Here is a 24,200-nt window from a genome sequence, read left to right on the forward strand (position 1 = left end):
GCATCTGTCAGAAAAAGCAGCCTGTATGAACATATCATACTCTTGCTCAAACACGCTTCAGTTTTATGCAGTATTGTTGTCTTAGATTAGCAGACCTGGTCTGCAAAATCATTCTGCCATGCCAACAAATTATGGTTGAACACAATGCAAATATGGCCCATGCAGTTATGTACAAACATGCACACACACCAGGTACTTGTAATAATATTCAAATGCACAAAATCTCTTTGAAATGACTGCTATGTGAAATAACTGTACTGTAATACTGCACAAACTTGCCAACACACTGCACACTTCAGATACTTTGAATAACTTTAATGTGAAGAAGAAGCACATAGCAAAAAGTATGGTGGTTTTCCCTTTGTTATACATTCTATGTGATTCGGATATTGTTTCAAATGTTTTCTTAATTATTTTGAATATTTTTATCAATATGTTGCAGTTTTGGACATTTTGTTTAATTAGAAATTCATTTTGAGCACTCTGAGTGCTTTGTTTTATATTCATTGAGTAAAAATTAATTTAAGTGAATTTTATTACCTGGAATTAGTTTCTGACCTGTTTGCGAGTCATTTGAGCAGTAGGGATGATCCACTCCTGTATATTCCTCCAGCTTTAACTGTGCGCCTCATGGTTTTGACTCTGGATCTCATTCTGACACCATGTCGCTCATCATGTGTACTTGAATAAGACAATGAGGCTGGGTGTTCATTTAAGTAGTTTATTACACACAAACACATCAGGATGGATAGCAGGAACATTAAACTTTAACTAACTGACTGACTACTACACACATGCATGCTTACGCCTCAGCTGCTCACTACAAAATGGCACTCTTGCTTGCATGTGCTCAGAACTTTATGCACATGCCTGCTGACTAAAAAGCTTCTTAAAGGTATATCACACACTCTGAAATACACAGCCCCCAGCAAAAAAATAGGAAAAAATATTTCTGTTTTTGTGTGATCGCTCATGTGAGCGTTTGCTGTACTGCTCGCTATTTAGAGGTTCGCTGATATGAGTGTTCACTCTTTCATGAGACACTCGTTTAAACATAGTCCTGTAACAGCATCATTTGAAGTCATTCTTTAGTATTCCATGCCTTTACCACAGTTGCATGCGGAATATCAGGAAGTAGTCAGTTATGGGCCACATTTAGTCTGTCTAAGAATGGATCGAGTCTCATGTTCCATTCTCCTACCACAAAGGCACTTATACTTAAACAGTTGTCTAAGCTTTGACTTACAATTCAGAAATAAATAGATATTTTTCAGTCACATAGAGCATAGATTTATGGCACAAGAACAGGTTCTGTGTTGTGCGGAGATGTATTCAGCCATTGCAAACCTTCCACCCTATCTACTTCCACCTTTCTAACTCATCCCTTTGAGCATCCTTCTGAATGTAATTGGTACCCATCTACTATTGTCACAGTTGCCTACTGCAAATAATCAGAATCTAGGGCTGTGTAAAATTGAATTAAATTGAAATCAGTGTATCAAATAAAAAAAAATTTGAATATACATGCAAAGGGTATTATATTTTTTAAGTCTAATGTATTTCTGAAGATATTCCAATACTATCTGGATATTCTTATCTCTCAACATCCTCAACTCCATGTCTTCTCATCTAGCCATATCACTGATTTCATAGTTATCCATTTCTTCTATATTCATTTTAATTATCTGATGTCATTTCATTCCTGGATTCTTTTGGATTTTGGATCTACTGGGCTACGACCTGGCTGCTTTCCCTCTCTCAAAGCAAAGCTAATTTCCTCCCCTTTCCCTAATTTCTCAAGCTCCTCCCCCCATCCTCCTCTACCCTCATCTTGCTGCACTTAGGAAGTATTTGATACAGTGACCCTGTTTCCTTGAAGTATTTTGACTAAGATGACTTGTTGTGCATTTACTCTTTTCAGTTAACTTCTTCTACTCACCCTTTTTCTACTCCTAAAATATAAAAAATAAAATATAAAAAAGATATAGTTTAGTAGTTTAGTGTCCAGAGTGGGTTCTTGTGTCGGTTCCTCTTTCTCTTTGTTTTCCTTTTCTTTCTTTTTTTTCTCTTTTTTCTTCCTTTTTCTCCCTTCTTTTTTTTTGTTTTTTAGGTTTAAGCCACTTCCTTTAAAAGCACTTCCTTTGGACTCAGATACCCACATATGTGGTATGCCTTTTCCCTCTGCTCTTGGTGTGAAGGTTTTACCAGAGGAAACTGGCTGACAGGAGAAATAAACTCATTTTAAAAAGAACCTTTTACCTCCTCAGCCCCATTTCCTGCAGCTTCTTTGCCAGGGGCTGAACTCTCCTCCAAACCTCTCCTTCGAGAAGAAGAGAATGGAGGAAATGAAGATGTTCCTGGAGTCTGCTTCCCCTTCTTTCCAGCCAAGGCCCCTGGAGGCTCTTAAGGCGTCGGATGATCCCCCTTGGACTTGGATCCCTCTAATTTGTCTCTCTCCTGGCCTCGAGCTCACTTGCCTTTCCGCCTGCCTCCTGCTCCAGCTACCACACCCCCTCTCCCAAAGTCTCTTAGCTCAGTTCATCCCCACCTTCCCACATCCAGGTCAGTCATCATTTTTTAATCTTTTTTTTTTTCCAGGTTGATGCAGAGACAGATTGATGAGGCTCAGACACAGAATCCAGATAGGGATCTTATCTACCCAGTCCATCTACTGGACAGTCACTTGCAGACAGTCTTTGCAGACTTGGCTTCTCCTCCAGAGCCAGCCTACTGCTTGACCCTCTGGTCGCCATGCAATGCATGAGGTGATGGAGCTAATGGGTCTAATCTTTTTCAGCTCTGGCGGCTGGCAGTCTCCCACTCTCTAGAAGCCTTCCTATGTTTGGCTCAAGGGTTGACCTCGAATGAGATCCCACATGACATTTCAGAGCGTCTTCTTCAACAGGCATCAGTATTCCCCCTCTGTTCTCAAGGTTTGGGGCCTTGGGCTTTTGGATCCTGAAGCTCTGGTCTCCTGAACTGAGGGTTGTCTCTCTGGCATCTCTGGCCCAGTCTGTTTTCAAAGGTGGCCCAGGTGGTTTTGGTCATCAGAGATACTCAATCAGATCCTCTTCTCTATCACTTCTTGCAGCTTGGAGACCATTTCTGAAACCTCAGCACTGCCCCCCTTAGGACAGCCAGCCCATCAAATCCTGCAAGTACTTCCAAATTTGGAACCCAAAATCTTTTCCTATGTCTCCCCAGAACACCTCACTGTGGAGATTACCTAGAAGAGAAGGTCCAAAAGGAGGCACCTGGATTTCCCAGAGGTATCCGTAACAGAAGACACTGATTTTGAGGAAGGGGAAGAGTCCCCCAGATCTCCACCTGAGGATGCCTCCTTCAGAGTCATCAGAATCACAATACTTCAACGTACAATCGTTACCACCAAGAAAAAATGTATTCCGCAAACGATAGAACAACACCAATAATTTATTGTAATAAAACAATGACCAGGATAGGCACTTTTGTCTCGAACAAGAGACTTCTTCAGATTAAAAAACAGTATTACTTGCCCTCATTTTATATCAATACTCATTTCTTTTTAACCAATTAACTTAGTAAAATAATTAGTAGATTTAAAGAGCCACTCTAAAACCATTATAATTGTATATAAAACAACCCATTCTAAATGAGAAACATTTTTTGTGATGATAGCAGCCTTTTCTTTAAGTACGGGTTTCACAGACATGTATCCATTTAGACCAGGGGGCAAAGTGCCATTTAATCTAAGCTGCCATATAAGTTCTTCCTTCAAAAGTGTTAACTTCCAATGGGTGGTTTTATACAGTTCTCAACAAGTCACAGCTACAGCCAGTTCAGAACATAGACCACGTAGGGGCTCATTTGGATAAGACCCTTGGCCTTCCTTACTCTGGACAGGATTTCGAACCTAAGACTACATATCGGATAGATTTGGCAATCCTGGTTCCTCCAGCAAAAGTAATACTCGGGGCACTGGGCTCCATGGTTGCCACCATAACTCTGTTACCAGCAGCTCGTCTACACATAAGAATTCTGCAATGGACCTTAACAGTTCAGTGGTCATTGCATCAACACTCCCTCAGCTACCCAGTCAAACTGTCATGAGTGTGCAAAGATTCTGTCCTCTGGTGGCTTCAGTTCTCGGATGTTCTTCAAGGATGCCCCTTAGTTCTTCCCCCCCAAACACCATGTTGACCACGGATACCTCCCAGGTGGGGTGTGGGGCCATTTCCTGGATTGGGCGGTCCAAGTCACATGGATGTCACAGGAGAACAACCTGCATATCAATGTCCTGAAGATGAGAGCAGTCCTTTTAGCATTGCAGGGATTTCACAGCTTTCTCCCTGCAGGGACTATTGCAATACAAACAGACAATATGTCAGTAGTATGGTACGTCAACAAACAAGGAGGAACCAGATCCTAATCCCTGTGTCGAGAAGCAGTGAGAGTGTGACAGAGGGTGATCTCTACCAAACGCTTTCTGATTGCAACATGCATTCCAGGGCAGTGCAACATTCTAGCGGACAGGCTCAGTAGTGTCTTATTGATGCCTCACAACTGGTCTCTAAATCAGGGTCAACCTTGTGATCTTTTCACATCTCCCCACAACAAGTGCAGCAGGTTCTTCACCTTGATTCCTCTTCCTCAGGGACAGTCACCCAGTGATGTTATGGTCCATACTTGATCTCCTGTATTACTTTATGCCTTTCCGTCTCTGCCCTTGATCCTCAAATTTCTTCAGAAAGCTTCCAGATTGAAGAGCAAAGTGATTCTCATTGCCCCCTTTTGGCCTTGGCAAATCTAGTTTACCTTCCTTCGGTGTCATCTGATTTGCCCTCCATGAACGCTCAAACCACATCCAGATCTGCTGTCCCATCTATCTTGGCAAATTTACCCAGTATCCCAGGCCTGAAACTAACCACATGGTTTCTCCAATTTTGATGATGTCTAGATTTGCCTAGCTTTCATCCCCATTCCAAAACATTGTGATCTCCTCCCACAAATCTTCAACTAGGAGAATCTACAACAGCAAATTTAAAAGATTTTCTGTTTGGGTTCAACAGCAGCAATTAGAACCTTTCACTGCTCCTATTCCAGCAGTGCTAGATTTCCTTGCTCTTATTTTTTATGAGAGCGCTAGTCATTTCACTGTAAAAGTACAATTGGAAGCCATTTCATATTATTGTATCAGAGAAAATTCATCATCTTTAGCCTCATCTAAGTTGTGTAAGGCTTTTCTTTGAGGTACTTTCCTTCTGTCCTCCAAATACTGCTGTTTTAATTTTTCATAAGGACAGAGTAACATTGCGTACTAATCCATCTTTTCTACCCGAAGTTGCAGCTGAAAAGAATATAAACCGATCTATCAACTTACCAGTCTTTTTTTCCCAATTTCCAAAACAAAGGGGAATATACTCTTCATCTGTTGGATGTTCATAGACAGTTGTGTTTTTTTCTAAACAGAACTAAATCTTCCAGAAAATCGGACAAGCTTTTTATATCTTTTTCGGATGTCAAAAAAGATAAACTATTTGACAAGGCCATCTTAGCTCAATGGTTAAGGTACTGTATTTAATTTGTGTATGACTCCAAAGGTGTTTCCTTACCTCAGCAAATCAAGGTTCATTCTACTAGACCAATGGCATACATCTCAAGCCTTTTGAGCTATTTATTCGGCTGCCTCCTGGTCAGATTCTTACACCTTCATTTCCCAGTACAAACTGGACATTATGCCTAGAAATAGAGCTGCTTTTGGTTCTGCAGTGGTCTGGAATATCCTTCCATGAAGGCCACCCTGGGTTATTGTAGCTGGGGACTGTCCCACAGGTCAAGGAAGAATGAAAATGACATAATCAGATAAAGAAGTTATGTACTTACCACAATGTTCCAACTGTGTTGTCCTTTTTCATTCTTCTTTGACCTTTCCTCCCTCCTTCCCTCTGTCCTTCTAGGGAATGACCTGACAGGTATGCTTATAGGAACCTCTGTTCCTTGTTGAGCTCCTGTTCTTTCTCTACAATTAAAATTTCAGACTTTATGTGCATTGCATATATTATGGTATAATTTGTAAACATGGTACCAACAAACTCGATCTGAGGTAATTTGGTGGGGGAATAAGGCGTTATGGGTAGGGGAGGAGCTCGGGTTTCAGAGCCTAAGCATTTGAAAGGGGCTGAGGTGGACCCGAGGTTGGATCCAAAACCCACAGGTCGAGGAAGAATGAAAAAGGACAACACAGATGGAATGTTATGCTAAGTACATAACTTCTTTTTTTGTGGTTTCACCTCTAATTGAAACAAAACGTGTTGCCTCCCATCCTCAGTACAAATCCTACTCCTGCATCAACTAGCAGGCTCAAGTAATACTGAAACATTTAGGATGTCTTCAGTTTTCAAAGTTTTGTCCCTAATAATAAAGCTACATAACCGTTAATGTAAGCTAAAACTGGAGTATGAAATGACCACCACACTTCCCCCTTTACAACTAACTGTAGCACTGACTGTACTGCTAATATCCTTACAGTATACAGACATTATTTGCAGTACATAAAGGTTGCTTTACAAGAACTTGACAAGTATTCACAGCATCACCCACCTGCCCTGCAACCTACAAACATTCCATTCCCATTAAACCACTTCTGCAACACATTTTCCAACATTGCATCTTACAATTATATCTTACATTTGTATGTCATTCTCAAATTGTTGCCAGTCAAAGCAACATCCGTAAACTATGCAAAATATTTATAACCGCATCAATGACAATTAAAAAGCAAGGCAGTTTGCTTATGAAATATCTGCTAGCAGAAAAAAAAAACTTAGGAACAGCAGCACAGAACACCAGACCAACTTAGTACCTTCTGTAGTCAGTACGTAAAACAGTCATGTCTTGAGGTTTCTTTCTTGAGTTTTCTGAGCATCCAAATAGTAAACCAGATATTTCCCACATTTATTGCACTAGCATTATTAACAGCCTCTTGCACCAGCTGTGATTGTCATGTAGCCTCCCTATTCATGTCTTGTTTGTAAAATAAGTTTTAACAAAATAAGAAAACAAATGAAAAAAATAAATAAATAAAAAAGCCTTCTTGGGCTTCAGTCCTACCCAGAGTGAAACAAGAATCATCACACTGAGTATGCAGGTGTAAATGCTATAGGAGAACAGGGAAAAAAAAGCAATGCTTATGTCAAGCTTCTTGCTATATTCATATATGGTATGTTGTTGTGTCTTTCGGCTTTTCCCGGTTAGGGGTCGCCACAGCGGAACTCCGGCCTGCTAATGATTGGCAGTCAGTTTTTACATTGCCGAGTTGCCGGCCCTGATGCACAACCTTCAACGAAGGTATGCCCATTCATGCATGTCTCCGCACAGAAGACGCTCTAGCTGAGAATCGAACAGAACAACTTCTTATTGTGAGGCGACAACGCTACATATAGTATAACATAGCCAAATAAATAAAATGCTGTAGTTCTGTAAGATTAGAGGGCAGGTGAATAGCATTTTGCTCCAGCATTTAAGTCAAAGGTTCACATTTTATCATTTAACTCACTACCACACAAAAACCCACACACACGCACATTTCCTTCACTTCCATCAGAGTCTGAGTTTTGTTCGTACCATTACTCCTGAATTATCTCGTACCATTTGCTCAACTGAAAATAAACAGTAATATTTTTGTGCTTGCAAATTTGTTAGTAACAGCATATAATTTAAAACTTCAAATGTTTAACTTTCAATGTAATACTAACTTAACTGACCTCAAGTGAAAAGATACAACTCTGCATCACTCCTTGGTGTTGTCCCTCTAAGGTTTATTTAATACTCAGACAATGCCAGAACATCTATTCAGGGCTTCTGCCACCTAAACATGATTTAAGGTCTAACTACCTTTGGCAAACATTATATCTTTTTGCAGTAAGGCAAGCCCCACACTGCCAGGACTTGTATGTACCAATTCCAGGGTCGTACCACAGTGGAGAAAAAAGCAAACAGCACTCATTCTTTTTGCATTTGCAGAAACTACTTTTGTCCACATGACACACACCCCTTACAGTAAAGATTAGAGTATTTGTATGTCATGCGGAACTTAATGTTTCTTCCTGTAAAAGAGGAAGTATTTTCTGCTGTTCTGTTCTAATTTCCCTTGAGTTTAGCCAGTATATTGATGCTTGTGTTTCTCTATTGCGTGTTCTTTTTTAGGTTTAATAGCATTCAGGTTATGAGCCGTGGTTGCCTGTCAGAGGGGTCTAACATAGTTAGGCGTTGGAGATTTGCTACTTGAAGGAAGCATTTTAATGGATTTCTGGGGGGCTGTCTCAATTGTGTAGCTGACATTTTGAAAACCTGGAGTTGTGGCTGCAGTTAACATTTCTTTTACATTTCTTTTACTGAGTGTTTCAGATGATCTTGAGCAATGTCTTCTGGTGTCCTCCACATCAGAGTATTCTTCCATCTGTCACAGACTTCCAGGTTAGTTGCTGTCATTGTCAGGGCCTCCAGTGAAAGTTGTAGCTTATTTATGTTTACATCACTGTTGTTAGCTTGGTCTTCCACTTTAGAATTTCTGTTCTTCAGCCCTCTCCACATGAATATTCCACCCATTGTTTTTAGTGTTCATTGTATTCACTGCAGTGCTGAGCATTGAGAGCTTTTCAAAGACTGGAATCCACTGTTTACTTAGTTAATACACAAGCACTGATATATTCATTAGTCACCCCTCCTCTGGCAGTGCAGTGGACTCAGGTCTGGCAACCATACAGCCTAAGAGACATGCTTTTGTTCAGATAGGTACCAGCTAAGGGAACCTCATCCTCTGCTATTCCTTCTACATATCGTCCTAATTATCCATACCAGCTTGTTTCTTTTTCTGTTTGTTAGTCACTGGAGAAAAGTGGGTGATATTGAGGGATTCTGTGCCATATCAGCCCACTCTTCTTTTCTTGATATGACTGCCTTAGCTTTATACATGGTCACTTGTGTAAAGATTTCTGATTTTACTCCTTAGCAGTTAAGTCAGCCATCTTGCAAAGTATGATTTCTTATGAGCAGGTGCATATTTCTTTTGGTCATAATCTTCTTTCCTTCTATATTTCTCTCCAGCTGATCTTACCCACTTTATTAAAAGAAGTGATCCATGAGCATCATTGAATTTCTGTTCTGCTCACAGTCTTGATAGGAGGTAATATGTTATTATAATGAATTGTTTACATAAAGACAGCATAATCGTTTATCATGTTTTGCATTTTGCTAATATTGTTGTGGTGGAGCAGGCTTCTGGCACAGCTTAATGTGCCACAGCCATCTTAGAACCTCATTTGTACATGCTGCTTCTTCTTTTGTGTTGTACTGATCAGCTATAAAAATCTGTTTCCAGCACTCCAAAATCCCAGTGTCACATCTCTTAATGTGGTATAGTAATTTGTCACCATTCCTGCCTTGTGCAGATTAAATAGATATTTATTGTTTACTGTTAACCAAAGTGAATTAACTCTCTCTCATTATGTGATGTGTGGCTGGATGACTTTAGAATGCTTGGTAGGTTTCATAGCTTAGCTCATCAGTAAAATTCTAAAGAAACAACTTATACAGTGAAAAAAATGTGGTAGTTGATATTTTTTGTCAGTGATATATAAAAGTAGTGCCATAAGTAGATACTCTAGTATTTCAGTGGACAATCCCTGCACATTAATGCACCGCTTTTTAATTCTTGAGTGACCAGCTGATGGGTTTTTTTTTTTTATATATAAGGAATTTTTAAAAGGAAATGTAAGCTTCCTTCAGTTTCTGGGTGGTGGTTTCCTTTAAACCTTTTGCAGGAGAAATACTGAAAATGTATGTGTATCAACTTATTTATAACCTCAACTAGTTTACTTTGCACAGCTACATGCTATGTGCTTACATGTTTACATAATGGCAGAACACTGGTACAAAATGCACTTTTTTCAAACTCCCCATGCCTTTTGAAGTATTTGGATGTATTTTATCAGAATATACTCCATATCTTATGCTGTATTGTGACTTGTTTTTCATTTGGCCTTATTAATTTTCCTTGTTGATTGTTTATAGTTTACTGCTGAAATAATTTAACACTTCTGGTGGTTATTTACAATAATGCACATCTGAAGTAGTTTACTTCATTTGGTCTTCAACCTGTGGGATACCAGATAAGTAGCGGATACGAGCCTGCAATCTTACTAGCATCTGCTCCGAGCTCCAAGTTCCTCCCCTTACCCATAATACACCTCCACTACATTCCAACCCCCAGATCTTGTTTGCCGTGGCTAGCTGAAGCATCATGATCTCCAGAGCTCCAAGTAGTAAGTGGGTAATAAAGCCTTTAGAAAGCCTTTTTTCTCTACTAACTTGCTTCCCCTCCCCCCGCAGTGTGTGTGTGTGTGTGTGTGTGTGTGTGTGTGTGTGTGTGTGTGTGTGTGTGTGTGTGTGTGTGTGTGTGTGTGGTTTCCAGTGGGGAAAATAGTGTTTTTTTTTCTTCTATCTACTTGTTTTCCCTATTGTATAAATGGCTGATAAGCCGGTGTTTAAAAGGTGCACTGAATATGGCCATAATTTGTCCCCAGCAGATTGCCACACTGTTTTTGTAATGTGCTTGGGCGTGGCCCATCTCAATACAAACTGTTCTATATGCGTGGGTTTTAACCCGTGTGCAGTCAAGAACAGGAAGGCTAAGTTGGCCCTGAAAGGCCTTCTTCCCACTTCTGAGGCAGTTGCCTCATCCTCGCCTTCGGTCACATTAGCTGCTGTGGCCGCCTCTCCTCCTTTTCTTGCCCTTGCTTCTCCTCCCTCCCAGGCTGGGACTCAACATCCCGTTTCAAAGCCTGTGGAAGCTGAGCGGAAAAGATGCAGAGAGAAGGAGAGAGAGCCAAAATCTAGGACGGAAAAACGTAAGAGGTCCCCGAACCTCCCTTCACCTGTTAAGACACATAGGATCCGTGACTCCCCTTGGCTCCAATCTCCGAGGTTTTCCCTGGAGCCGGAGGAGACATGCTCTACATCTAGGGCCTCAGTGCCAGAGTCCGTGGCCTCATCGAGGTCCACGTGGTCCTTATCGGAAGTCGACATGTATAAAATGATGAGGTTCATTCGTACTCAGATCCAGATGGGGATGTTGCCAGCCCCCTCTCCCTCAGGAGGGGGGAGCTCACTTCCTTTTTTTACATCGATTTCTCCTTCTCCCAACTGTCTGGGTTTAGAGTACTCTGATCCAAGGATGACTTTAGTCAGGGGGTTGGCGCCGACGGTACCTGCTTCCTCGATACCGACAGCTATCTGGAGCATGTCAGATCTGAGCCGCTGTCGTAGCCACAGCTTGAGTGTCGGATCCGAGGGAGTGGAACTTTTTTCATCGGCTCCGCCTTTGTCAGGCCAAGTTCTCTCCGTCGGAGCTCCATCTATTTCGGGCCCAGCTCCGATTCTCTCGTCGGACAAGGGGAGACCGGCTTCTTTATTGGTTCCACAGGAGGTTCGTTATCCCTCGGCGTTCGACGTGGTAGAAAGTGTTCTGTCCACTGGATTGAGACCTCTGACTATCCCCTTGGACTCCACCCTGACCCCCTTGACTCTTGCTATGAATCCTATCATTTTACCAGAGGGACAGCCTATGCTCGAGGAGCCCCAGATGGTTCCCCCTGAGGAACAAGTGGCTTGTGAGTCCCCCCTTTCCCTGGAGAGCCCCACTGGAGATGTGCCTCACGAGCATACGTGTAAGAGGAGGCACTTGGTGACTCCCATGAGTCCCTCACCGAGAATATGGATTTAGATGACGGGGAAGGTTCCCCCAGGTCACCTCCTGAGGATGTCTCCTTTGGAGACATCATGGAAATCCTTCGCCAGCAGGGAGGTTGGTCTGCCCCCAAACCTTCTTCTGATGAGTCAGTGTTCCTGGAGGCTTTCGGTATGAGTCCATCTACTTCCTGGGTGTCCCATCCGGCAGATACTTTGGTGGACCTGGTCACCTCACGGGCCTGGAAGGAGCTGGACACAGTGAAACCATTTCCCAAAAGGCCTGACAAGATCTTACGTCCACCTTCGGATAGGCCAGCATGGAACAAGGGCTCCCCCATAGACACTGTGGTGGTAGCAGCAGCCACAATGAAGGAACTACCCCAGGAGAGTTCCTAGGTTCATCCTCCTTAACGAGAGTCACAGATGATGGACCGCTTAGGGAAGCGGGTTTACACCTCGGCTACCTTTTCTATTAGGGCGCTGAACTAACTGGCCCACTTCACGAGACTCCAGCGTGACCTGGTCAAGGAGCTGGCGGAGTTTCCCTGTAAATCCATGTCGCAGGAGGACAGGGACTCGTTCTCTCCAAGGATGGCCACTTTGAAAGCAGTCTCCAATATGTCCAGTGCGACTCCTTTCACATGTCACTGAAGGAGTGGCTGGGTCCGGCGTGTCCATGACAGCAACCCTGAGGGGTGGCCCAACTGCTCTACTCTGGAGGCAGTCGGGGGACAATTGTCCTTGCACCTGGCGGCATGGGAGTCCATAACATCAGACCGTTGGGTGCTTCAGATCATACCCAGAGGTTACTCTAGCCTCTTTGTGGGTCCTCCCAAATCTCCCAAACACCTCCTGGACATATCACCCACGGGAGGCAGCAGCACAGGAAATTTCTAAACTGCTAGGAAAATGAGCCATCAAAACTGTCCCCCCAGATCAGTACGGATCGGGCTTCTACTCCAGGTTCTTTTTGATGCCAAAGAAAACTGGGGACTTAAGGCCCATTCTGGACCTATCTACCCTGAACCTGCCAGTTGCCAAAGTAAAATTCTGGATGGTCACACTACAGTCCATCATGCCGTACCTGCAAGAGTGCGACTGGATGTGCTCATTAGAACTCCAGGATGCTTACTATCACATAAAGATGCACAGAAGCTACTGGAGGTTCCTCCACTTCCAGCTAGGAGTCAGTCATTACCAATTTTGAGCCCTACCCTTAATTCTCACCACAGCTCCCAGGGTGTTCACCAAAGTGATGGCGGTGGTAGCGGCTCACCTGAGGCTTCAGGGGATTCAGGTCTGTCCGTACCTGGACGATTGTCTCCTCACTGCTCCCATCAGGCATCTACTCTCTCAAACCAGGGATTATTTCCTAATCCTTGCCCTGCATTTGGGGATCACAGTCAGTGCATGCAAATCACTTCTAAATCCTGTCCAGGTGATAGACTACATTGGGGCAAGGATAGATACATTACAGTGCAAAATCTTCCTGACCTTGAAGAGAGTGCAAAACCTGAGGATGCATGTCTCTGTGATCTACCATTCTCATCTTCCATCGGCAGAATCAGTGTTGAGGGCCTTAGGTTCAATAGCGGCGACCGTAACGCTTTTCCCGTCTGCCTGGTTACACATGAGAATTCTACAGTTAGCACTAGCTGTACAATGGTCCCTGTTGGAACTTCCATTGTCATATCCAGTACAACTCAGTTGAGTCTGTCGGTCGTCCCTCATATGGTAGATGTGTTCTCCGGATATTTTGGGGGGGACAACCCTTTGTTCCAGCCCCTGCCCAAGCCACAGTGACCATGGATGCCTCCCAACTGGGGTGAGGGGGGCATTGTTCGGGCAGGACAGTCCAAGGCATGTGGTCCCCTCTAGAGACCAGCTTGCACATAAACTTTCTAGAGATGAGGGCAGTCCTTTCAACGTTGCAGGCCCTTCATGCCTTTCTTCCTCTGGGAACCATTGCAATTCAGTCAGACAACATGTCAGTGGTCTGGTATACCAACAAACAGGGAGGGACCAGATCTTACCCCCTTTGTCATGAGGCCATGAGAGTGTGGGAATGGGTGATCTCCACCGGTCGTTTTCTCCTTGCAATGCACATTCCGGGACGGTCCAACATTCTAGTGGACAGGTTATGTCAGACTATTCTGATGCCTTACGAGTGGTCTCTGAATCTTTCAGTAGCGGAGCTGATCTTTCTGGAGTGGGATCAGCCTTGCTGTGATCTCTTCGCATCTCCTTCCAACGCGAAGTGCAGCAAGTTCTTCGCTCTGAACCCCCTGCCGAGAGAGCCCCACAGAGATGCTCTAGTCCATGCTTGGCCTCCTGGTCTTCTGTATGCTTACCCTCCATTACCTCTTATTCCAAGATTTCTTCAGAGAGCTCATCGATTGGAGAGCAAAATGATCCTCATTGCCCCGTTTCGGCCTCGCCAGGTATGGTTTCCCTTCCTTTGGTCTCACCTTCTGGCTCCGCTGTGGATCTTGGATCCCATTCAGGGGGGTTCCTCATCCGAACCTGGACAATTTGAAGATCACAACTTGGCTGCTCAAGTTCCCATGATCACTAGGACTCCTGGAATATCCTCTTCAGTTAGTTCTATTTTGGTGGCTGCTCGTAAGTCTTCTACCAGGAAGGTTTATCACAGTAAATGGAAACATTTTTTTCTTTTTGGGCCTCTCAAAGGAGTTTAGACCACTTCACAGCTTCTATTTCTGCCATTCATGATTTTCTAGCTGATATCTTTCAACACAGAGAGAGTCTTCTACTGTCAAGGTTCAATTGGCTGCCATTTCTCATTTTCTTGTGGGTGAGAATTCTGCCTCTCTAGCCTCCTCCAGACCGTGTAAAGCCTTTATCAAAGAGACTCTTCTGCTACGCGCCCCTGTCAAGGATCCTTTTCCCCCATGGGACGTTGCTATGGTTCTTCAAGCTCTGGTCGCTCCTCCTTTTGAACCCGCTGCAACCACAGATCTAAAATTCTTATGTTGGAAAACAGCATTTCTGGTGGCTATTACCTCTGCAAAAAGGGTTTCAGAACTGCAGGCCTTGTCCGTCAAAGTTCCTTATATGATTTTCCACAAAGATAGGGTTTCCCTTCGGACCAATCCATCCTTTCTTCCCAAGGTGGCATCACCAGTTAATATCAATCAAACCATCAGTTTACCAGTTTTCTTTCCTAATTTTGCTAACAAGATGGAATACAAACTCCACTTGCTGGATGTTCTTAGACAGTTACGATTCTATTTACACATGACAAAAAATTTCCTTAAATCCGATCAATTGTTTGTATCATCCTATAAACCCTTTTTGGGTAAACCTATCTCCAAAGTCATTATTGCTAGGTGGATTTCTTCATTCATCCTTCAGGTCTATAAGGACAGCGGCATGTCTCCTCCGGGTCAGATGAAAGCTCATTCCACTAGGTACATGGCTACATCTGTGACCTTTTGGTCTAAAGTCTCTTTGGATGATATTTGTTCTACAGCTACTTGGTCCTCATCTCATACATTTATTTCTCATTACAAATTGGATTTGACTTCCAGAAGGAGAGCATCCTTTGGTTCTGTGGTGCTCCAGAATATCCTTCCATGAGGGCCACCCAGGAGTGTAGTAGCTGGGGACTCTGTCCCACAGGTTGAAGACCAAATTAAGTAAACTACTTCAGATAAAGAAGTTATGTACTCTCCATAACGTTCCATCTGAGTAGCTCTACGTCATTTGTCTTCAACCTTCCCTCCCTCCTTCCCCCGGACCTTGTCATGTGAACAGCCTGTGGGCTGCAGTTATAGGTCATAAGTATTTTTTTCAGGTCAGGTTATCAGTATAAGGATCAGCAAACTCGATCTGGGGGTTGGAAGGTAGTAGAGGTGTGTTATGGGTAAGGGGAGGAGCTTGGACCTCGGAGCAGATGCTAGTAAGATTGCCGGCTCGGATCTGATATGGATCTGGTATCCCACAGGTTGAAGACAAATGAAGTAGAATTACTCAGATGGAACGTTATGGTGAGTACATAACTTCTTTTTTTACCAATGTTGCACTTATGTCTCCAGTCCATGCACTTTCTGCCATACTCCTGTGATGAGTTTTAGGAGGTACCTAAGCATGTTATGTTGAAAAAGGAATTCTGGATTAAGTTTAATTGACTCATTTTAGTTTTAGTTTAGTTTAGGCAAAGGATCAGGGAAGTCACAGAATTTTTTTTTGGGGGGGGGGGTAGGAAGTTTCTTTTTAATCCAAGGTCACACGATTTCAGAGTTCCTATATTTAGAGATGTAGAGGCATGGGAAGGGACAGGGCAAAATGCTTCTCCCAAAAATGACCTTTTGTTTATGGTTGTGTTAAAATTCACTGTGTGCATTATTGGCTTACGATTTTTTGTTGTTTCCCCCAGTTTATTTGACAATGTGTTCATTATCATAGGTCTAAATTGTTTTCTTTTATTGACCTTTGAATTCATGAATTTGGCTATTTTTTGCAGGGGAGGGAGAGAGTACACAACTCATCATGCAGTCGTATTCTAGAAATATACTGCTTTTTAGGGTTGACCATGATGCATTTTGAACATGTTGTCCATAAACAAGGATCCTTCGCCTCGCTGTTTGAGAAACAGTTATCTACGTAGCATAACAATATAGCTTCATGATCTGTGTCAGCCCACTTCAACAATAGGACTGACTGCTGTCAGGGACAAGTCACTTGGCATCTAATAGACTTCCCCATGCCCAAATTGCAACTATTGTTCCCCAGTGCACTGCATCTCCTAGTTTGTCCAGTTTGAGTTTGTCTTCATTAAATCCTTGACTGTGACCATTTACAAAGAATGTGGTAAGGAAGGAATGTATGTTAAAGTGGACTGACATGGATCTGGAAGATCTGTTATGCGAATTACATAAATTTTGCACCTTACACAATCCAATCCATTCACTTTAACAAGAAGGCAGAGTAGCTAGCTTGTCTTCTTAGCCAACATCAAGACAGAATGCACTTTATCATGGTAAATCTGAAGGTTGACCTGGACCTTGAGATCTTTTCCACTTTATAACATCATGCAAAAATATGCAGAGAAGTCTAAGATGCTGCAACAGAAATGTCATTGACCATTGCTTTCCTTAAAAATGCTAAGGAGGTGGCCATCATTGCCAAATGTTCCTGGGGTTTGCTTTATAACATTTTGTTATACTTGAGTAGCAAAAAAAATATATATATACAGTCTGATACCCCATCTAGACAGGATGACCTTGGTTAATTTCTGTCCCAGTCCATTAGTGGCAAAGGAGCCAAATAACTGATCATTTTTCATGCATTCTCTGGTATGTTTTAAGTAGAAATATAGCTGTTTGTGCATGTCTTGTGTGCAAGCAAGCTGGCCTGGCCAGAGATATGTATTGAAGCTAAGAACAATACACATCATATGACTATTCCCATGGCCTCCAGAAAAAGGGATTAAGAACAAGTTCCCCTCTTGCTTGTTAACTTCTACAACCCACTGCCATATTGTCAGAATAGATATCACACCCTGAAGAAGGAAGTTCTGTAAAGCCTATAATAAAGACGACTGACATCCACTCCAGGACATTTATGTGGAAATTCATCTCTTGTGATTATGTCCCTTGGGCTATCTGCCCCAGGTAGTGCCTCCACATGCCAGGGCAAATAAATCCAAGGTGGCAGTTATTCTTAGGGGCTGAAGAGTAAAAGGACTGTCCTGGTAAACTCACATGTCTAAATGGCTGTGGCACACTTGAGAAAATCTTGTCCAGAAGACACATAAGGTCTATGATCTGAGTCCGTGGAATCTCCAGAATGCCATGTAAGACCCTCATATGATATCTTGCAGACAGATATAGAAAAAAAGTGCCTGCCATGAGCTCCAGAACCTTAAGGAATTTATTTAATTTTATTTTATTTTATTTTACATTTGTTGACCGGGTAGTCCGACTGGATGCATGTCCATTTTCAGCAGAAGCCCGGGGAGAAAAGCTCCAGGTAAACAGATACATTAAAAACATGTTACAGTTATGATTTTGACAAAGCGTACATAAGCAAACAATAATAAACATGTTCCACAGGTTAGAGTTAAACCCTAGTGAAAGCCAGGGGTAAATTAAACAGTAGCTGATTGATAGATTTTACACAATCTAGAAGAGCGTTAGACAGGCTTGATACAATGACATAGCCAGTTTAGTGCCAGATGTTGATTGAGTCTAGTTTTAAATTGACCTAAGGAGGAGAGTAAAGTAATGTCAGCTGGAAGTGAGAGGTATAACACTGCTGTCACTGTGGGACAAGACAGTAGACTGGTGTTCATGGCTAGGAAGGATATAGTTGTATTTTAGGAAGATTGGCTAAACAGAATGGTGTGTCTGGCTCTCAATGAAGACTAGTGCTTGTGTGCCTGTGATAGCTTTATCTGAGACTCTTCAGTGTTCGCTGTAAAAAAAAAAAAAAAAAAAAACTTCAACAGTTGCAGTAAGTAGTCCCTCACAAGAATCAGCAGCCCTCTCTTGTAAGGGCATCTAGCAGGCATTCGTCCAGGGATGGGAACATTTTGCTTCCTTTCAGCTTGATATTATCTACAGTGGCTGCTGTGAGTACCCTGGGAGCTAAGCTGAGACTAAATGGAAGGACCCTGAACTAAAGGTGACTGTTTCCAACCCTGGAAGCACATGAGACTCCAGAATTTATTGGCTGTCTTGATATGCCTGTAAGTACTTTTATTTATTGGCAGTTGTTTACAAAGAAAGTCCAGCTGAGCAATGCACTTTTTAGTGGAGGTCCGGGGAAAAAAGCTTCATTATACAGACATGGTGGACATCATTTACATTGTTTCATCATTTGCTGTCAGTTTCATTTATGAGCAACAGTTCCATTATTTAGACATCCTTGACATCAATTACATGTACAAACAGTTTCTTTTAAAAGTAGGTTACTTAGTTGCATTTGAGCACATTTTTTATTACAGGGAGGTACGTGCAGTGCAGTGTCATCAGTACTGTGCATACATTGTCAGGTTTTACTTAACATTTACTGTAAAAGACATAGGAAGAGATAGAGTTAGAACAGCCTCAAAAAAGTAGGTAGAGGAGGAGGCACAAGAAAGATAAAGGATATGAGATAATAAGAGGATGGTATAGTTGTGATAAAGTTTTGTGCAACAGAGACTTATGCGACACATTCATATAGCTGTTTTAGTATCAGTTTAACCAAGGGTGGTACAGATGCAGAGCCATTTATCCATCACGTGTCTGGTATTTAAAATCTACAGGTTACACACTGCTCGTAAGTGAAGTGGGATGGTATTTGAGCTGTTAGCAGTGCAGTGTGAATACAGGGAGTAGCCTTCATTGTTGTTAGGTTTAGTTATGGAGAGTAATGATTTGTCAGAGAAGCATAGAGGTCTCTTAGAAGTGTAAAGTTGAATGATGGAGTAAAGACAGAATAATTTTTCAGGGTTGTGCAGTAATTTGAAGGTTGGAATCAACTGCTAGTGTTATGGAGAATTTATTTCAAGACAGTTTCGTTTTAGAGAGAAGCAGTGATGTTATCTATATTATTGGTTGGTTCTGAATTTAGCTGCTTTATTGTAGCATTGATCTAGTTTGGCTGAAACAGTGCAGTTGAGAATGGTTGGAATAGGAGAGGCATATAAAAGGGTGGGGAAAAGAAAAGAAGTGTATGTTTTGTCCAGCTGAGTCGGTTAGATAGTGTTTTCCTCTATAGAGGCAGCATAGGTGTTGGTGTGTATTCTTTATGGCTTACTGAAGATGGAAGTCAAATTTCAGGTGGTTGTCTGTAATCACACCTAGTAGTTTGATATGGGGTACCAGTTCTATATTGATCTTGTTGGAGGACAGTATATTAAAGGTTTATTTTGGTAGAAAAGAGAATTGGGGATGAACAGTTATATTGCAGTGGAGTCAAGATATTGTACTGTAGTGGCCCCTTTGGCGGGTGTATTTAGGTCATTGGTAAATAAGTTAAACAATAGTAGTCGGACTCTGAGGGATATAAGAAGGAAATCATCTTGCCATTTCACTGCTTGGGACCTGTTAGTGAGGGAACTATGAAACCAGTTAAGTGATGCGGGTGATAGCCTACTACTCTTAAGTTCTCCTGAGAGTAAGTAAGGAGATTCTATTGCTGATTTCAGTAATGCTTTGCAATGTATAGTTAGAAAATGACAAATGAATTTACTTAGCATCATTGCTTGCTGTAACTGATGCCATTTTGTTTTTCAGATTAATAACACTTAAAGTCCTCAACAGCATTGTATTGCTAGGAAAGTCTTGCAAGTATGTGAAAGAAGCCAAAATGGAAGAAAAGCTATTCCAGACTGCTTCAGCTAGTGCCCCTGCAAAGACGTTTTACAAATCAGTCAGCAAAACATCACCACCTAAAGGTAATTTAACTTCTCCTGAATTTTGTCGTATTTCTTGACAAAAAGAGTAATGGTAACAGATTGTATAAAATGCATTACTTTTTAATTTCTGTGCCTGCCAAGCATTAGACCCCTTGCTGCTCTTTACCTGCAGCTTGGGCGTCAACCATGCAACTTTTTCTCTTCAAACTTTAGCATGTTCCATTGCCAGATACTACATTGGTGCTCAGGGAATAGGAATGCAGTGGGAGTCATGTAGGAGAATCAGTAGTTTCATTGGGTGAAGTAGCCCACAAGCTAGCCTGCCCCTTGTATATAAGCAGATGCCTCCCATTCTGTTTCCATCAAAGATCCTGACTGGGATGCCTGCCTACAAGATGTGCTTCTCCCCAGAGAGAGAGGTGAGTGAACAGTACTCCATCATTGACCCCACACCATCTGTTCAGTATCTCAACTGTTAATGGAACATAGGCCGTAGTCAGGGCTGCATCTCACAGTGTTGTAAAGTCCTGTAATTAAACAGTAGAACACAGAAGGGTGCTTGTAACAGTGCAGTACTGTCATTTCTGAGGCGAGTGAATGCATGAAGCAGTTGTGTTACACGCATCACTGGAGTGTCTTACTGCTATTGTATAGGCATTTCATTTCTAATAACAATGTTGTAAAAGCATTTTATTTTTAACAATAATTTTTGCCATAATGTCATTGCTGTGGGTGTGATTTAGTAACCAGATATCTCAGAGTTGTTAAAATATTTCATAACATAAAATGTCTTGCACATTTAACTGATATTAAAATGTGGGAATGTTAATGTTTTATGACAGGTCATGCCAAAATGATGAAAGCCATATCTATAAAAACAAATTATTTCAATGCAGATGACAAAAGCAGAATACAAAAACAAAATGAGGAAGACTGAATGGTATTCTGATCTGTACAGAAAGTGTGCGCCATTTGATAACTGAGGAAGACTGACACAATCTGGTAAAATAAGAATGGGCAATTAAAAATCAGTGTATACAAGCAGTAATTTAAAAAGGAATATAAGAAACTATAATCACCCACCCCAGGTGTTGGACCACAAATGTAGAGTAAGCTCTTGGAAAATTGGCATCATATCTCGCATAGAATGGTAGATGATTACCGTGATATGTGGTTGGCCTGTCTCAGGCAGCCCTAAGGTCGGCGCTGCTGCCTGGAGACAGGACAACCCATTTGTAAGGACTGCAGATGCATTCCTATCGGACATCTACATTTATGGTAGGTACAAAACTGTACTTTTCAACTTGCTCAAATAGAACAGGCTGCTTCCAGTATGTATCTGTCAAAAAGAGCTTCTTGCTAAAAATAAGATTCTGTATAACCCCATATAGAAGTATCTCTGGAGGAACACTCAGTAACTCAAGTCTGGTTACAGTGCTCAGGCCCAATGGCCAACTTAGATCACTGGCTCCACAAATGCAGGATTATAAACCATAGTATTCATAGTACTTACCCAGTTATCCACATTTTTCTTAAAAATGTATACAGGTTCTGACTGGTGAAAAATAGAGGTAGCTTGTTCCACATGATCAGTAAAGGTTGTGAAATAAGAAACCGTAGGCCACAGAGACTCCAACAGGTACAACAGCCAGTAAAGGTGCGGTAAAATGCAAAACAGTACAAAAACAGTGGATTATCACTTTTTGTTTATTAATATAAACATCTTCAGATAACCACATTGTTTGAACTCCATTTAAATAGCAGCAGGTAAAAGGTCTCAAAGTAAAAAAAAAAATCACATGATCACCTGGTTACCAAGCTCTAGGTAAAGCAGAAAATTTTAAAGTGACCAAACATATTTAAAGCAACCAAATAAGACAGATAAAAAAAACTTTAAATACTTTTTTTTTTAATGAGGTTTAAATAACATTTAAATAAAACTAACTCTCTAAAGCCTTCAGTTTTAATAAACAAGAAATAGATGTAAAACCATTAAGCCCTGGCCAGCTACCAGCATTTAGTTGCAGTTGCCAATACAATTCTTGTTTTTCTAAAAGTAAATGCCAGGGACCACTACACAGATCCATTGGCACCCTCTATAACCACAAACTTAAAGATATGTCGAGGAAAGGCACTAGTGTGTCTAGCTAAAGCATTGCTTTCATTTTTGTGCTTAATATCATTGTTATGTTCCCATATATGGTCTTTAAAACAGCGTTCAGTTTTGGCTGTATAACAGGCTGAACAACAGTCACACACAGCAGCATAAACAACACCCTTGGTAAGGCAGTTACACACGTCTTTCATCTTAAACTTAAAATCATTAATAGTAAATTGCTCACAACAAGGAATAAATTTGTTGGAATCTCTGTGGCCTGCGAGTTTCAAGGGTTGTGAAATAAATTATTTTATAAAACTCAAAGAACAATGAAAAACAAACTTAAAAACTTAAAGAAATCGGTGCAAGGGAAACAAAAGAAAATTTTTAGCGCTTTCTATTTTAGTACATTCAGAACTTCATCAGAAAGTTCTTTAAATAAACTGGTTATCCAGACTGCATTCATTGTAGAGATACTTCTGAGTAACAAACTAATTTACTCCATAGTGCTATTAAGTGCAATAGCTAAATGTTTGGCAAAGGAAAAAATATCTTTATGGTGATCCACAAATCATTGTATTCTGGTACTACACCTAAAACTCTTTCTTTTATTTTAATTGGCTCTACGATAGTCGGTTTACCAAAACCATGATTTTTACCAAAAGCATGACTTTGTATTTATCTGTGTTAGTAATGTCTGTTTTAGAAGGCAAGATGCAAATTTCTGAAACATAATTATTTAATCTGATGTCCTCTTCATTCCTCCTCAAGATTGGGTCTTGGATCAGATTCTCAAGTCTGGCTTGGCCACATTTTCCAGACTTGAATCCAATTCTCAAGCTCCTCCCTCTTACCCATAATGCACTACATCTACCCCAGCACCTCAGACCTCGTTTAACGCTTCAGAGATTGGAAGCGGATCTGTGCTCTTGAGCAGTTTGGATAGTTAAGCGCAAAAAAATATTTTGTTTTCCTTCTGCTAGGTCGTTTCTCAACTCCTGCCTCATTGTCTTTTATTTGGTAGTAAGACTTTAAAAGTAGTTGTGTGTTTGTGGATAACCAATAGACCACTCTCGGTAGTGGTATTAGATAGTACTTCTTTAATGTTAAACTTTCAGCTTTAAACTTTAACTTTTTAAAAAAAAATGTATAGCCTTTGATAGTGATCTTCATCTTTGTTCTAAACCGTTCTGAGTGCATAATTGTTTTTGGTGTGTTTTAGGGACAGGCTACTCTCTATTGGAATTACATATGACAAACCCTGTCTAGGTTTCAAGTGTTGCACTTCTTGTGGGCACACAATACCTAACCAAGATGCCCACAAGGAGTGCATCTGTTTAGGTGCTGATTGCCTTAAAGTTTCTTGTGAAGTTTTGTGTGTCTTTTAACCTGCATGTCCTTGCAGATAGGCACAATAAACTTATATTAAAGGTTCTTCTGCCTTCTTCCTTCGTTAGCTTCTGTGGCTCAGACCCCCCCCCCTCTATGACTTTGTCCTCTTCTTCCAGAAGCCAAGAAGAGCTCTCTCACTGCCTCACCGAGAGATCCCCTTGGAGTCGAAAACCAATGCTAAGAAAATTTCAGATCCGATCTCCTTGGATCCGAAGAAAGCTTCCACCTTATCTTATCCACAAATTTCCTCGGATACAACTGAGGTAATTATGCTGTGACAACCTTCCTCTTCAGCTGTAGTTTCGGATGCTAGGGCTTTGGATCCGAGAGCCAGGAGCAAGTACACAGGCCAGTTTGGAAAGTCCCCTTCTTTGAAGTCAAAGCATTCTAGACCTCCCTCTTTGGCTTTTTTCAGTCCAGTAGAAGCTGGTCCGAGGCAGACATGGACAGGATGATGAGGAAGTTCCTCAAGGCCCATATTCAGATGGGGGTAGTGTCTGCTCCATCCCATACCATCAGAACTCCTCCTTCAATCCAACCCTCGGCTTTGGAGTTACAGGTTTTGGGACTTCCAAGAGTGTCAGCTTTGGTGCCGGAGAAGCCACCTTCCTTGAC

General features: G+C 41.6%; 1 protein-coding gene across 2 annotated transcripts in view; it reads left to right on the plus strand.

Annotated features, from left to right (window-relative positions):
- TAPT1 (transmembrane anterior posterior transformation 1) overlaps positions 1-24,200 on the plus strand; it is a 1,296,801-nt gene that overhangs the window by 1,220,131 nt on the left and 52,470 nt on the right. For both annotated transcript variants that reach the window (XM_044062200.1, XM_044062199.1), the window contains exon 13: positions 19,974-20,134. In XM_044062200.1, the coding sequence (XP_043918135.1) occupies positions 19,974-20,134 (161 nt within the window). The remainder of the gene's footprint in view (positions 1-19,973; positions 20,135-24,200) is intronic.

The sequence above is a fragment of the Protopterus annectens genome, chromosome 2.part1, assembly GCF_019279795.1.
Source record: "Protopterus annectens isolate FY-2018-M chromosome 2.part1, PAN1.0, whole genome shotgun sequence".
NCBI classification, from domain to species: domain Eukaryota; kingdom Metazoa; phylum Chordata; order Ceratodontiformes; family Protopteridae; genus Protopterus; species Protopterus annectens.